At 43.8% G+C, this 16886-nt stretch overlaps 1 protein-coding gene across 4 annotated transcripts in view; it reads left to right on the forward strand.

Moving 5' to 3' along the window:
• Positions 1 to 16886, forward strand: part of CCSER2 (coiled-coil serine rich protein 2) — a 198945-nt gene that overhangs the window by 88725 nt on the left and 93334 nt on the right. For all 4 annotated transcript variants that reach the window (XM_063435387.1, XM_063435386.1, XM_063435389.1 and 1 more), the window contains exon 3: positions 6925 to 7127. In XM_063435387.1, coding sequence (XP_063291457.1) covers positions 6925 to 7127 — 203 coding nt within the window. The remainder of the gene's footprint in view (positions 1 to 6924; positions 7128 to 16886) is intronic.

A 16886-nucleotide genomic window follows, 5' to 3' on the forward strand; every position in this document is an offset into this window, starting at 1 on the left:
AGGGACACTCCACTGCACAAATACAAAACGTATAAAAATCACTGTTTAGCAGATATACCCGCAATAAAATAGTCATGCATTCAATAATGCATTGTTTTCATTGGGGGTATATCTAAAAACAGCTTGCAGAACCTACAGTTATCTTGTCTGTTGCCTTTTCAAGCCCTCCCCTTCTAACCCCGCCCAGACTTTCCATATCTGTCCAATCACAGATTTCCCAATGCAGCTTCTTGCAACTCTGGGAGCTGATCACACATACGTAATTACCAGATTTTACTAATTGCATGACGTAAAGTCATGATTTTATAAAGGACACGGAGGCGAGTATTAGGCTTATCTCTTTCTTTTATTTCCTCAGCAGCAAAGAAAAAGCTAAGGTGTTTATTTGTAGGAAAAAAAGAAACATGCATAACTACCCTCACAGGGTTAACATTACATCATTATCTCTTAACCAATAGGAACAGTCCTAGTCTTATATCCTTCCATGTAACCTCCTCCTTTTCCTCTTTCGTGATGGTGCCGAAGCTAACGTTTTCCATCATAATTCCTTACAAACTGAACACAGGCTGGTTGATAACTGGATCTTGATGATGAATCCGCTCATGAGAAAAACTGTGGATCTTCTGAACTGATCCTCTTAACTGTGAAAACAATCGCCATCAACCATGGGTGTTTGTAGGTTTTCATGCTGAAAGAAAAACAATGGTAAAACTTGTCCTTGCCAACTATTTTCGTTTCCAATATTCTCTAGCCAAAATTGTTTGAGTTATTTATGTAATCAGTATATGTAAACCTGTAAACTTTACTAGTTCAATAACTTCTCAAAGCAAATATATACATATGCAATTAGTTCTATTAGAGTACCTATTACGTACCTGGGTTGGGGTACAACGTTGTATGTACCTGATCCGGGTGGGCTAATACTCTCCTCCGTGTCCTTTATAAAATCATGACTTTACGTCATGTAATTAGTAAAATCTGGTAATTTTATTAAGGGACACGGAGGCTCTTATTAGGCTAGTTCAAAGCTGTGAGATGACTACACTTGACACATGTTCCATAGGTCGAAAGTAGTATTCCTTAAATGTCGATTCCCGAGACCAATCCGCTGTTCTCAAGAGGTCTTCTAATCTACCACCTAAGATGAAAATCTTTGACGCCATGGCTCCTCTGGTAGAGTGTGCGCCATAGACAGTGATATCTATGTGTGCTAAAGCCATTATCCATTTCACCCATCGGGCGAGCGTCACCGTGGATACCGGTTGGTGGGGCTGTCTGATGGCCAAAAACAATTCTGGGTTTGAAGGATTCCTGAATCCCAAAGTTCGTTTCTCATATTCCCGTAAACAGTCCACTGGACATAGCTTCCTGTTATGTGGGAACGAAGGGTATGAAACTGATGTGGTTGACGACTTCGTACGCCTGGAGATGTTGAATGAGACACCTGTGGGAGTAAAGGATCGTGCATCAACGTCCAGTGCTCTAACATCGGACACCCTCTTGCACGAGATCAGGCAAAGGAGCATGGTCAGTTTCGCTGACAATTGTTTAAGCGTGAGTGTTTTGTGTGGCCAAGTTTCTAACAGTTTCAGGACTGCGTTGACGTCCCACAATGACGTGTATCGGGGTTGTGGTGGACGAGCAAATCGAATTCCCTGTAGAAGGCGGCATACTAGTAACTGTTGGCCCATAGGTATTCCATCCACTCCCTGATGTCCTGCCGAAATCGCCGACCTGTAGACATTAATCGTTCTGTAGGCGAAACCTTGATTGTACAGGTTAGTAAGGAAGCGTAACAGGTAATTTACAGGAGCACGTACGGGATCCACCTGTTCCATGCACCAACTACTCCATCCATTCCAGGCGTAGAGATAGGAGCGTCTAGTTCCTGGTGCCCAAGCTCCCGCCAGTAATTCGATAGTTTCCTGTGGAACGTCTGGTACGATCCAGGGTCCCCTGAGAGGAGCCATGCTAAAAGTTTGAACTGTCCCTGGGCCATCAGGGGGTGTGGGTTGCCCTCTGGGTCCGATAAAAGGAACAAGGCATCTGGGAGCAATCTCGGGAGGTCTATGGACATTTCCATGAGTGTTGGGAACCACGGTTGATCTGTCCAGAATGGTGTTACGAGGACCAGTGACGCTTGGGTACGTCCGAGGTGTACCAGTGTTCGAGCTATGAGGGAGAATGGAGGAAAGGCACACAATCGGCTGTTCGGCCATCGTTGGAGAAAAGCGTCCGCTGCCAGTGCATCTGGATCTGGCCTCCAGCTGAAGAATGCTGGTAGTTGGGAGTTCAACCGAGATGCAAATAGGTCTACTTGCATCAGGCCCCAGATCGTCTGTAGCTGTAGGAATACGTTGCGGTTCAGGCGCCAGTCGCTGGCGTCGTGCAGGTGTCTGGAGTGCCAGTCTGCCACTACGTTGGACATGCCTGGGATGTATTCCGCTTGGACCGAAATATTGTGATCCAGGCAGTGTTCCCAGAATTCTTTGGCCAAGTCTGTCAAAATCTTGGATTTCGTGCCACCAAGGTGGTTGATGTAGCGGACCGCTGAGATGTTGTCCATCCGCAGGACAATGGAGCAATTGGTTGCGCCCCCGAGGAGGCTCTTCAGGGCGAATTAACCCGCCATCAATTCTAAGCCGTTGATGTGTAGGAGTTTCTCCGAGTAGGACCAAATTCCTCCGGTGGAGGTAGGCCCGCATCGCGCTCCCCAACCGTGAGTGCTCGCATCGGATTCGATGATGAAGTCTGGGGCAGTCCCGAAGATTGCCCTGCCGTTCCATGCCTCCATATGTTGTAGCCACCACGCTAGTTCCTGTTTGGCTGCATAGTCGAGTGGCACAGAATCTGAGTATGAGTGCCCTGAGCGTAGTTGTGTGGCTTTTAGTCTTTGCAAGGCCCTGTAGTGGAGTGGCCCGGGAAAGATAGCCTGGATGGAGGCGGAGAGGAGTCCGATTATTCTGGCTAGTTGTCGTAGTGTTAACACTGGTCTTTTGAGTGTTCTGCGGATCTCCTTTTTGATGTTTTTGACTTTCTCTGTCGGTAGGCTGAGTGTCCCGGTAGTTGCGTCTATATGGAAACCCAGGAATTCTATGCCTTGGGATGGGGTCAGTATCGATTTCTCCCAGTTGATGAGAAATCCTAAGTTCTGTAACAACGTCAGTGCCCCGGATAGGTGTTGTCGAAGTTGGCAAACATCTTTAGCCATGATCAGCATATCGTCTAGATAAATGATCATTCGTATGCCTCTGCTGCGTAGCAAGGCGACCACCGGTTTCAGCAATTTGGTGAAACACCAAGGAGCTGATGAGAGTCCGAAGGGAAGGCATCGGAATCTCCATGTCGCCCCTTCCCATTGGAATTGGAGCAGGTGGTGACACTCTTCCGCCATGGGGATCGTGAGGTAGGCATCTTGTAGGTCTAATTTGACCATCCAGTCCCCTAACCTGAGCAGGTCTCTTAGGCAGTGGATACCTTCCATTTTGAAATGGTGGTATCGTACGAATGCGTTTAGTGGCCGCAAGTTGATGACTGGGCGGACTCCGCCGCCCTTCTCGGGTACCAGGAATAGATTGCTCATGAACCCAAGGGGGTTGACGGGACCTGATAAATGGCGCCTTTTCCTTTTAGAGTGAGAATCTCTTTGCTCACTAATGCCTTGTCTCGTGCTGAGAACACTATACAATGAGACTTGGTTGTCTGAACAGGGGTTTGTACAAATTCTATGTGATACCCCATCACAGTATTGAGGACCCATGTGTCTGCTGTCAGTTGTTGCCAGGTCTCTATAAAGTGTACCAGTCTGCCCCCCACAGTCGGGAGGGAAGCAGTGCACTCACCATAAGGTCGTCTGCTGTATGTGTTGCCTCTGGGTCCTCGCGGTTGCCATGGTCTGGCTCTGGTCGGAAAGAAAGGTGAGGGAACTCTTGCCTCTGGAGGCTGGAATCTGGACGTGGCGGGGCCTCTGTATCCCCGGTAGACACCGCGGGATGAACGGCCGGGCAGACGGCCCCACCAAAAACTCTGGGGGAGAACACTCTTTTAATGTTCGTCTGTGCCTTGTCTAAGGCCGTAAAAGTGCTTACGTAAAGCCCCAGTTCTTTAACGAAACTGTCCCCGAACAGGAAACCCTTGGCTTGTGGTCCTGGTTCGGTGAGGGCCATGTTCACGAGCTTGGGCTCGATTTTCATCAAAATGGTCTTGCGCCTTTCGGTGGCTAGCGCAGCATTTGCGTTGCCGATGAGGCATATAGATCTCTGGGCCCAGCCTCTAATGGCTAATAAGTCAAGGGGCGTTCCGTCATTTAAGGCCGCCTCGACTAGTTCAAAAATCTTGGCACTAGGGCCTAGTGTATCCAGCACTTTATCCTGGCAGTGGCGCAGGGAGTAATCAAGCCCCTTTTTTGTTTTCCAGCCAGATTTCCCTAGAAATTGCGCAATTTTGGGATCTATGTCTGGCGTGGTGCAGGCCATGTCGGGCACAGTTGGGCGAGGGCATTCTGCTCGCAGTTTCTGCCTGGTGGCTTTATCCAGGGGCTTACGAATCCTGGCCGCTATATACCGTGCCACATGATCGGTCGGATACCAGTCGGCCGACCTAGGGTTTTGCAGTGTATCAGGGTCGAACAATGGTTCGCCCTGGGGGTCTAGTATGGCGGATGTATCCGCGGTGTCAAACCCAGGTTTATGTGCCTTGCGTGCTGGACTATGGCTCGGGAGGAACCCTCCCATTCGGCTGAGTCGACTACATCGGACTCGTTCGTAACCTCCTCAATATCTGAACCAGAGTCGGAAGATTCTGTTTGGGCTTTTGCCCATTTCCACGTCCGCGCCGCTTTTGCCCGGCGGGTGGCTCGTTCTCGTGGGGGCCCCACGACCTCAGGTGTGACAGGACGTGCCCTGTCCGTCATTTCATTTTTGGAGGCATGTTTTCCCACGTTGTGGGTTTTGCACATGGCTTTACGGCCCTCTTTGCGTACAGGGGGTTCATCTGCGGCCCTGGCGTGGGTTAAATTGGGGTTAGATGCCTTAATAGCGTTCGAAATAGAGTGGGATATGTTGTCAGACATAACCCCCATTGCGTTATAAATAGCCTGGGTGACTGATTTTGACAGTGGCATCTAGGAGCGAGTGGAACTCCTCTGAGTCCAGGTGCTCCAGGGGGTTCACGGCGTCCCCTTGCAGGGTTAAAGGCTCAGACCTTGTGGTCTTGAGGTGGGTTTTGGCGTCCCCCTTATCACTGGGGCCAGGGGCAGAATATTCACTGGTGTTTTGCATTTTAGGGAAGTTAAAGGGAGTAGCTAAGAAAAATATACCTTCTGCAGTAGCCGTAGAGAAAAAAAGCTAACAGGGCCAGAGACAAGGCTACAGAAAAGTAGAGACAAAAAAAACTTGCACTGTCAGCTTACCGAGTGTTCCCTCAGGAATGGCTTCTGGGGGCACTGGGAAGCTGACAGGCAGGTTAGGCAAACCAATCAGCTTGCACCTTCTAATGGGCTGTGCAAGCTGAGGTAGAAAAAAGAGCGGCAATATTTATTATGCCGCCCCTTTAAATGGCTGCCGTCCTGTGGGATCGCGATCGCGCATGCGCGGCACCCGTATGCAGAGTGCAGCGGTGGGAAAATCCCCTGAAGAGAGACCGAGCTCTCCCCAGAGGTTTCCCTGCGGCGAAAGGACAAAGAGGGTAATAAACTACCCGGTGGAACCCGCGGGACCGGCACACCTGCGGGAGGGGGAGGGGGGGTGCTGGCGGGAAACGCGGGGAAGAGGCTCCCTGACGGAGGGAAAACCGTCAGGGAGGTAAGCCAAAACGATAAGGCGTTATATATTAAAAAATGCCAAGAAAACAGTCAAATATCACTTACAAATACATTCCAAATCACAACATATTGTAATGGAAAAATAAAGGTGTACTTAGCTGAGGCAGCAGCAAAGAAAGAGGAAAAGGAGGAGGTTACATGGAAGGATATAAGACTAGGACTGTTCCTATTGGTTAAGAGATAATGATGTAATGTTAACCCTGTGAGGGTAGTTATGCATGTTTCTTTTTTTCATAAAAGAAAGAGATAAGCCTAATAAGAGCCTCCGTGTCCTTTAATAAAATCAGAGGCTTGGAGGCAGATAGTTGCATAGGATGGTTCACGGATCTGGGACACAAGTACAAATACTTAGACTTCTTTCCAGTATCAGTAAGAGAAATGATCCTAATGGAAGGTTCCTGATTGGTTGAGCTTCTTCCAATTCTGGAAAAAAATTCTGGAAAAATTCTGGAAAAAAAACAACAAAAAACAAATTCATATACATTTGCAATCAATTATGATGGCTCACAGTGTGGAAGAAAGATAAATTATATAGTAGAATTTTTTTTATTTTTTTTTAGACACACGGCGATTGTGGTACAAAGAATCTCTAGGCTCTGTTCCACATAGTTTTAGCAAACCATTCGGAGCAATTTGATAAAAAGTATTCAAAGACCCCCGATTTACTTCTGAATATATAATGTATAATTTGCACTTTAATAATTTCCCTGAGCCGCAGTGGTTCTAGTACTTGGAGTGCACGTTTAAACACCACTTTGAGGCAAAAATAAAAAGCTTTTTCACAAAGCATGCTTAGTATTTATTCTACTGTAGTGTATGACTAAGCTATACTTTCAGGCGTAGCTCTGCTGGGGAGGGCAGACATTTTTGGGGTTTATTCTCATAAATGGTTTAGCATAATGCATTAAAATTCAAATCTGAATATTAAGATGGCAAAGTTAGAAAACATTCTGATCATTTTATCAACTTTTTTTTTTTTTTAACGTTCACTTTATCAGTTCTCCCCAAGTAAGTGTTTCATTAATAACCCCCCCCCCCCCTTTAAATATTTCTAATACAAAGTAATGACATTTTTTTATTTATTTATTTATTTATTTTTTCAGCACATAGTGAAACCGAAAGCTCCAAAAGTCCGTATGGCAAGACCCGGTTATCTCCAGATATGGATTATAGAGATCACTCTTCTCTGGAGCTTTCTCCGTCTGACAGCTCTGATGGAACATACATGTGGGACGAAGAGGGAATGGAACCCATCGGAAGCGTTCATCCCTGTGGAAGCTATGAATCTTCAGAAATGAATAGCCTGGTATGTGTTTTATATTGCACAACATACAATATCCGTGCATTACTCAACAAGAACATTGTGTATGTTCCTAAACTGAATTGTAATTAGGCGTTCAATTAAAATGTGTTTAGAGGGTTTCCACCAGTCTGCTTGTCTTAAAGGTACAGTTTAGGCACCTTAAGGCACCATAAGAACTTCAACTAAATGAAAGGTTTAACCCCAAAGTTGACACAAGCGCTGATCTCAACTCCCAGATGCATCCAGGTTCTGAAATGGCAGATTCAGGAAGCATGGAGTGCCGCCGGGCAGGGGTGCCGTTATTTGTCTGAGAGCCATCAGCTGATGCTCTCAGCCAATCACTGACTCCTCGAACACAAAACTGGCTTGAAAAAAAAGTACAATTCTGTCCAAGCCAGTTTTGTGAGTGGAGAGTTGCTGATTGGCTGAGAGCGTCAGCTGACCCCTGCGAGCTTCTATTGCCATTTCAGAACCCGGATGCTGCCTGAGGGGAGTTGAGATTGGCACTGAAGGCAACCCTTTAGAGGTAAGTGCGTCCGTGGGCTTCCTGGCACCATAACTTAATTTAGATCGAATTGTTATGGTGTCTGGAGTGTTTCTTTAAAATGCGTACACTGGAGTATCCACAGAATTGTTAGAAGAAAGCAGCAGTAAGAAGGGAAATAATTAGTTTTGTGACTACAGAAACTGTGTTAACTATCATGGAGTAAGTATAGGAGTAAATGTGACCACTGTTTGATTGTAGACCGCAGTGGTGAGTCTTTGGTTAGGCATGATGTGAATTGTAAATGGATGAAACCAGCACACAGTATAAGAAATTGATGCAGTTTATTCCAGCGCTTAATGAATCCCTGGTCACCATGGGGACTAGTAAATATGCCCTGGTGCTTGGGTGTTTGTAATCCCGTTTAGCCCACCCATCCACCCCCTCGGCGAAAGGATCCACTCCAGCTCTCCCAAAAGGTAGGGAGGCTGGTTGGACATAAATCAAAATAGCCTCAAGGACCGGCTGTAGACACCAGAACCTTTACATTATGCTGTAGTTGTTTTGGTGACCCTTATGAATTGTATTTTTGTTGTTGTAAATAAAGCTTTTTAGTTTAAAAAAAAAAAAAAAAAAAAACAACAACCACCTGTCTTCTAGCTTTTTTAGCTGGCTCCTAGATTCAAAGCAAATTTTTCGAGCCATGGAAAAAGTGTCTTAAAAACGAATTACATTTTTGCTGCTAAGTGTCGCCAGTTAAAGCCAGGGAACATTAGCAAACAAGGCTTAGATCAGAGTTAGTGAAGAATGGAAGGACATTGGAAGCAGGTACCAGGTGATTCATTATGTCAAATAGTTGGATGGAGCTTGGCTTCATGGGTGTGTTATATCCATCCACCCATTGTTTCATGCTGATGGCAAAACCAGAGAGAGTATGCGGATTGCTTTATTAAACAATGCCCCTCAGCCGGTTTCTTGTGGCATATCGGATTTACACAATGGATATGTAAAAATGCACGTTTAAAGACCTTGGTCATTGTAGTGTGTCCTTTCCGTTGAAGAACGAATGACGTTTCATGCTGTCCACACGATTCAGTCCTAGTTCTGTCGTGAAATGTCCTGATTTAGCTTGTGCGTGGCTCTGCAGAGCTGCTGATGTAAGGCAAACCGAGCATCAGTATGTTAACAGATCACGAGCCATGTAAACACGAGATTATTCCTATAACAAAGGCAATATTGCTTCTTTTGTCCGCTCCCTAGCTAATGCTTCAGAAGCCTTTACTAGGGTCAGTAAAACCGTGTCCCCAACAAAAATGGTCGTTCCTTTTCAGATTAAAATTGATGATATGATGTACGATTAATATCAGTGGCTCTTAAGGAGTAGTTTTGTCTTCATACTGTATTTTGTTTGTTTTTAATGATTTTACTTCTTTGACACTACTACACCCCCTGTTTATTTTTTGTTAATGAGTTGTGACCACTTTGTGTCAGGGTTTTCAATTGAACATCCTTACCTTCTTTGAATTTCATTTTTTTTTTTTTTTTGGCTTTCTGGAGACATCCAGTGGACAATTGTGGAACTCTCATCTCCAACACTGCTGGCAGTGTCGCACGCTTTGCAGTGTATGGGCTTGTTTCCATGCTTGTCACAATCATTTACTGACAAGTTGGTTATAGCTAAATTGGCATTCATTGTTGCTGGCCTTTACCATGCTACAAAATGTAACATTTGATGACCGTTTTTCATGAAAATGTAAATTTTGCATCAAAATAAATAGCTGAACGTTCTAGACATTAACCATAACCAAACTCAAAAACAAAACGGGTTGCGCCTTGTAGTAGAATAATGCTGTATTATAAGAGACACTGTCCAGAATATTGCATATTCACCAAATGACCTAGCTTCTTTTAGTGTTTTATCATTGGTATAAACAATCAACAGTCATGTGTTGATTTCCCACTCACATTGTATAGAGCTTCAAACAAGGTCCGGTCACAATAGCGTGTAGCGGTATAATCCCCACCAATAGATATAGGTACCGTATGTGTAATTTCATTGTTTTTGTTCAGTGACAGAAATGCAGTAACAGAAAAACAAATCTAATAGTGTAATATTACTGATCTGTGATCTAAACCTACTCTTGTTAAATAGGGGATTATCGTCTTTGGGTTTAGAATTGTATCAGTTTTGATTTTATTTTTTAATTAATATTGTGTCGAAATCCTAGCATGTGGCACAGTGCATTAAACATGCAGAGGTTTCCCCCAAACCTGACAAGCAGTAGAGGCTCTAATACAGCTCTACTCCAGGATGAGGTGCTTGCCCTTTTGTTCACAGATAAGAAAGATGTAGTGCCAGTCTCTGTCAGAGGAAGAACTGAGCAGCTGTAAAAAAAACAAAGTACATTGTGGACTACAGCAAGTAAATCACTATTTATTTTTATTTTATTTTTTGCAATATTACACTATTGTGTTTTGGATTTCTCTAATTGCACATCCGTCACTGAATACACCACTGAAATTACACATACGACACCTATATCCATTGGTGGGGATTATACCACTACAAGCTATGATTGGAGCTTGTTTGAAGCTACATACCATGTGAGTGGGAAATTGACACTAATAGAAGCAAGGTGATTTGGGCAACTCTCAAAATTCTGGACTGTGTCCCTTGGATTCTCTTATAACTTAAGTTAACGACTGCACCTCAGCAACACATCTTTATTAAATAAATAAACAATTGTAGTGTCATGGTGGAGCTTCTATGGTACCGAACTTAAAAGCACCCAGTATTCTGACTTACATCCAATTTCCATATCCGTAAATACTAATCAGCATCTTGGAATTCTTCAGTCTTACACGAGTTATATGCAAATGTAAAACACAGGAGTGGACCGTGTAAGCATGGCATAAATATGGAGACCTCATTTTGTGCTGTTGCTGTCAATGGTCACCCAGCTTAGAGCAGGGGTCCTCAAACTTTTTAAACAGGGGGCCAGTTCACTGTCACTCAGACACTGTTGAGGGCCGGACTATAGTTTGAAAAAAATTGGAACAAATTCCTGTACATACTGAAACACACATAGACCTATACAGACACATACTACCATACATACAGACACAAACACGCATAAGGACAGACCGACAAACACATACTGACATACATACATTTAGACAGATACATACATACATACATACACAGACATGTATATTGAAATACATACACACAGCCATAGATACAAACACATACTGGCAGACATATATACACACACCTAATTTTTCTTGCAGGAGGGTGGCTGTGATGGATGGGAGTCAGCGTGGCTCTTCTGTCCTTGCGGCATGTCTCTCTTCCTTTCCGTGCGGAGGGAGCTGGGAGGAAGTGACTGGCTGTCACTTCCTCCCAGCACTACTTGCGGCTGCAATTTCTTTTAAAGGGGCTCCCTAGCGCTATTGCACGGCCGCCGCACTGACCGGGACTCTGAATATATAGGGCCCATCGGATGGCCCTAAATGCTTGGGCCGTGTTCAGGATGCTGGTGGGCCGGATCTGGCCCGCGGTCCGTAGTTTGAGGACCCCTGGCTTAGTGTCACTCTCCCCCTATCGCCAGCCACCAGGCAAGTTTTATTGATCAGTGTTATGACGTAAAGCTGCCGGGTGTGAGGATCAACTTTAGGGGTAAACCATTGGAAAACTGTTTAACCCCCAAAGGTAAGATGTGCCCAGTCACTCCTGCCCCATAACTTAATTGAGTGGATGGGAGTGATCCTTATGCCCCACTCCTGATGGCCATAGATATTTATATCTAGTATTATTACACATAGTGTTGCACTATGTTATGTTTTTGCTTCCCTAGCTGGAATAGCCCTATACTATATATATGGCTATAGATATTAGCTGTGCAGTCATTGTTTTAAAAAGCTGCAGCTCTTCCATCTGTTACTGAGGTAAAGAGATTGAAGATGGTAACTGGATTTAAAGCATATATATATCTTTTACATTTTTTTTTTATATTCTAAAAATTACATATTTGTATTAAGACGCAATTTTGGCAAATGTCAGTATATGCTCCCTGCGTGTGTTGCAGCTGATTTTCCTCAATGCAAATTTTTTTAAAAAAACTTATGATACTTGGTTATGTTTTTTTTTTTTTTATATTGTGTGAAATTTTATTAAGCTATTTATTTATGCCAAAAATGTGAAATTCACCTTTAATTCCTGACAATTCTCACTTCAGTGAATATGCCTGTGTTTTTATTTTTTGTTTTGTTTTTTTGGTGCTGAACAAGGGAGAGGGAGGTTATTAATTATGCATGCCTTATAAAGGGCTTGGTTGGAACCGAATACGCCACGTGAGACAAACATTCTCATTCTTCTTTTAATAGACAAATGGTATACCTCACTGTTTGAAATGAAAGCAATTCATTAATGCTTGTATGTTTGAGGAATTGTCACTATTCTGTTTTCTCTCACTCCACTTTGAAACCATTTAATGGGGTTTAATATGTAGTGCTGGTAAAGTAGAAATACATTATTGCCCTCCTAGGTGAATTCACCAAATTAAAGTTGTTGTGTTTTTTTTTTGTTTTTTTTGGTCAGATATAGTAAAGAACACCAAACACCATAACTAATACAATGCACTGTAGTGGTTATGGGTCCAGGTGTGGCCACATATTGTACTTTGTCAAACCATTTTAGAATAGTGTCACTACTTACCGAGGGTCTGCTGCCCCCTACATCCGATTATCCCAATACATCTCTGAAGATGTTGGAAATCTGTCCTGCAATTTTTTTTCAGGGCTGTAATAGGAAGCACATCTAGTGACTATCTGAATCTATACTGCTGCTTACATTGCTGAGACTGCTTGGACAGTAAACTGTAATGGTGTCACTTAAAGGAACACTGCAATGTCAGGATTGCAAACATGTGTTCCCGACACTATAGGTCTAAATAGCTGTTTAATCCTGTCCCCCCCCCGTCCTCGGATAAAAATGTGATTTACTCAACTTTTTCCAGTGCCTGTGTCTGGCTCAGCCCCCTTGTCTGAGCTTATCAAACGTAAGGTTATCAGCCAATTCAATATTTTTTCTATAGGAAAGCATTGTGAGGCTACTGCGCATGCTCAGCTCAACTCTACGACAATCGGCATCTCCGAATAGAGATACATTGACTCAGTGCATCTCTATGTGGAAAGGTCAACACCACCATGCAGAGCATGGAAGCACTTCTAGTTGCTGGACGAGTGACTGCCACTAGGGGTGTTACTAGGCAGCGTTTACATTAAAATGCCTGCAGGGACAGGTTATACTCACCAGAATAACTACGTTAAGCGGTAGTTGTTCTGGTGACTTTAGTGTCTCTTTAAATAACTTAACATTTGCTTTTATAGAAAAATGTAGTTTGCAAGCTGGTTAACTTCAGAGCCCTGGAGGTAACATCGTGCCTACGAGATGGTTAACACGTGCTCATGGTTTAACATGTCTGCATGATCTACTAAATTGTGCGCACAAGAGAACTATATACTTCCTATTAGCACCTACCTCCAGTCGGACTCCGGTGATATGTTACCTGCCGCTTGACACTTTTTGAACTCCTCCTCCCCTGTGGCGTAGCGTTGCCAGCGCCTGCAAATCAACGGCCCTGTTCCTTTTATCATAATTTGCCCTAATGCTTTAATTAGGATGTGGTTTGGTAGAAAAGTACAGGTAGTTTACAGTACATTTTTTTTAGATTTTTTTTTTTTTTTTAAACCCTCAACTAGTCCAATTTAGAAGTCTGCATGAGGGCATTTGAGACTGTAGTTGAGCTGGATAATTTTTTCCATATTGGTAATGTTTGGCTGAATTTGATTAAAAAAAACTGTAACCAAAATGAGTCCAGCATGTTGGTTTTTGTCCACCCATGTATACACCGTTCAGTGGAGCTGCCTTATCTAGGCCACTCCCGACTGTATAGGGGGCGATGTGACTGAAACGGCTTATTTTCTTGAGTTTATGCTTTTTGGTGCCCATGTGGAGGGGGAGACAGAGCGGGAACTAGACCTGTCAATGCAGAAAATTATAAACATGGGAGTACTGTCATCCACTGTTAAAATAACTGCAACATTACCCCAATACATATATCTAAAACTACATCTAATTATCATTATAAACAAATATTTTTCAGTCATGTTGCCCTATTCATACCTCTGCCGACTCTATAATGTCCGCTATCTCGAAGTTTGATTTTGGCACTTTATACCCTCATGATCCTTTATCGTACCCATTACATGCGCACAGTCGTTATTCGGCATGTGCAATACCCATACTCCAAACTCCCCTTAATAAGACACGGACACCAACTTTTTTGTTGCAAATATATAGTCCACAGTTTTATTTAATTTATTGTAATAAAATTGAACAAATTAGGGCCAAAATAGTAGTAATATTTAGAAACAATATCCCCCCATACATAAATACCCCTGGCAATGACCCTATACCAATATAACAAATAACATATGTGACGAGACCAATCTCGCCACCGTGCATTGGAGGAGCCTGGTTGTCCGCCTGCTGCCTTTAGACTATGGCCCCATGTTGAAACGCTTGATTTTCCCCTGCAAAGACACGAAAGCCGGGTCATTCGGTGCTTGCCCTGTTTGAGCGATAATACCCCAGATAGCTATGCCATGGTGCCCATTCGTATAATGAAAGACTATGGGAAAGACTTTGGCTCCATGGCAATTGAACTGTATGTGTGTGATCTGAGCGCCATTCAGTAATAATGTGCGCTCAGATCTGAGCTATCTGGGTATATGTTGAATGTACCTGTTTTATGCAATGGCTGCACAGCTATATATTTTTATGTATTTTATTGTATTTTGCTGCCATGTGTTCAATGGAATTTTGCCTCTGTCCTTGGAGATAATTGGATTACTTCCCAATTATCTCCAGGATAGAAGACTCTGTGGAACTGGTTTTGGGCAGAAAAGCCATGCTTCATTTGGTCACAAAGGACTACGATCTATCTTTTGAACCACTGGACTAATTTGTATGATTTTGACGTATGTTTGTATTTGTAGTATGCTGATTCTGAAAATGTAATTATGTGAATGTGATGCATACTTTTAAAGTTATGAATAATGTGGAAAAACTGTATTTCTCTGCTTGTGATAATTACATTACCCATTGTGTAAGGTAATTGCATCACAGGCAGAGGGGAGGATTTTGTGTGGGAGTGTCTGAGTGTATTGTACGTGTGTATTGGTTTTTTTCCAAAACCCTGTGGGTGGTACTAATGTGTATATAAGAACAATAAACCCACAGCTCTGTCTGTTCCTGCTTGACCCTCAAAAGGGAGCCTTGTCTCGTTCTTGGGGCGATTTATTGTATGCTGTTCCAGTTTGACTGCTAGGAGTGTAAACCTATTCGTATGTTTTTTCCTATTCGGCTGTTTACAGCATTCGTATGTTTGAGAGCATTCATATGCTTCTCCGGTTTGGTGTATTGGTGTCTACAGTAGCTGTGCCTTTGTCTCTGGAAGGGAAGATCTACTAAACGGCTTTTGACCCCCTTTTATGCCCGGGGTGCCGTTACAACATATAAAATGAAACACAGCCTACCAAAGAGGCCTCATATCCAAATGTTCAAACTGTAGGGGTGTACCAAGACACCCCTACACCCCCAGGTTCGTAACCACCGATGAGTTCGAACCTACCAACCAATTTTTTTTTTTTTTTAATTCTTTATTTTTGTAGTGCTTTGCAAATCTTACAGAGTAACAGAGACATTGCATTTGGTATCAGAAAATATTAACTGGTAGAGTACATTACATGTCTGATTCACTGCACTTTTTGTTTAAAACTACATTATAACATCAAGATATTCATGCTTATGAGACGTATGGTAGGTGATGGTAGGTTGCTAAACACTCGCTAAACATGCTGAGAAAGGTTGGAAAGGCCCTTCAGAGCATTTGCACATCTTGTTTCTAAATGCAAGCTTATCCTTCCTGTCTAACCATGGAGGTGGGAGGTCGCTTTAATATTCTCAGGTGCTAAAGGGCGCCCTTAAACTTGTAAACATGAAACATAATGAGGATTTATCTGCATAGTTAGCTGCGAAGAGAGGTAGTCTAGGCTGAAAATACACAACGCAATTTAAATGCTAAACAATACTGCTGTCCCTCTACTGGGTGCTGGCGGCCAGCTTTTGAGTTGGAAGTAGTTCTATGTGTCTCTACATGTTAACATTAGGAAGCTTATGGGTTATGAGTCTGGCTAGCAGGTAATACACGCATATGGGGCTCAGAGAGAACCCCCCCCCCCCCCCCCCCAAAAAAAAACAAAAAACATAAACTGATTTCCCATCCCCACTGTCGTTTGCAATTTAGGCGATTTTAAAGTACAGTCAGTATGAGACAGTAGTTTGCATTAAACAATGTATGGGGAAAAAGTAACATAAACATCATAAACGAAAACTATACGGTGTCTGCAACGGTCGTGGGAGCCAGTCTCTGAGTGAATCGTCTGGTGTCTCAGATTGGAGTTTAGTAGGCGACAAGGAAAGTAGAGGTACTGTAGAGTCAAAACATATATCTGAAAGTACGATCGCGTCCTTAATAGTAGGAGGTTTCTGACTCTGGTGCCTGAGGGTTGTGTGGATTCATCCGACTCCGACCTTCTGCATGCACCTCTCGTGGTTGGGAGATGTAGCTGTATCTCTTTGTTCCATCTGGAAGGACTGTGTTCGATGCTGGGTATCGTTTAGGTGAGTGCTGTGGTGAGCCATGCTGCTTGTTGTGAGTGAGGTACTCCCCTTGCCCCAGGCCAGTATCAGAGCCTGCACTATGGTGCCACGAACTTGGGTCCTCCTTGAGGCCAAATTCTTCGCAGCCGGGAGATTGTAGAGAGCTTTTCCGCGTTGAACGTGTCGTATTGTTCCCTTCTGCGAGTGTGGTTTGTGCTTGGGGGGTGGCCCCCGGTTGGCTCTAGGCCCAGGAGGGCGCAAGGTAACGAGTTGTGCTTTTAATGTGGTCGGGTTGCCTTTTGGGGGACTCTCGCGCCTCTTCTCGCTGAGTGTCTGCGTTCTCACCTGTGGCGACGTTGCAGGGGGCACTCTATACCTTCGCTTCATGAGGTTGGTCCAGAACTTATTAAAAGCTGCATCCAGTCGCGCTTCAAATTGGCCGATTGGGTCGGTGAGGTCGTCCCGAGGCTGCGTTGCTATTTGAGTTGTAGCCGCATCCGCCATCTTGGACGCTACTGCACTGCATTCTGATTTTCGTGCGGGTAGCTCA

This window comes from Pelobates fuscus, chromosome 10, assembly GCF_036172605.1.
Source record: "Pelobates fuscus isolate aPelFus1 chromosome 10, aPelFus1.pri, whole genome shotgun sequence".
NCBI classification, from domain to species: domain Eukaryota; kingdom Metazoa; phylum Chordata; class Amphibia; order Anura; family Pelobatidae; genus Pelobates; species Pelobates fuscus.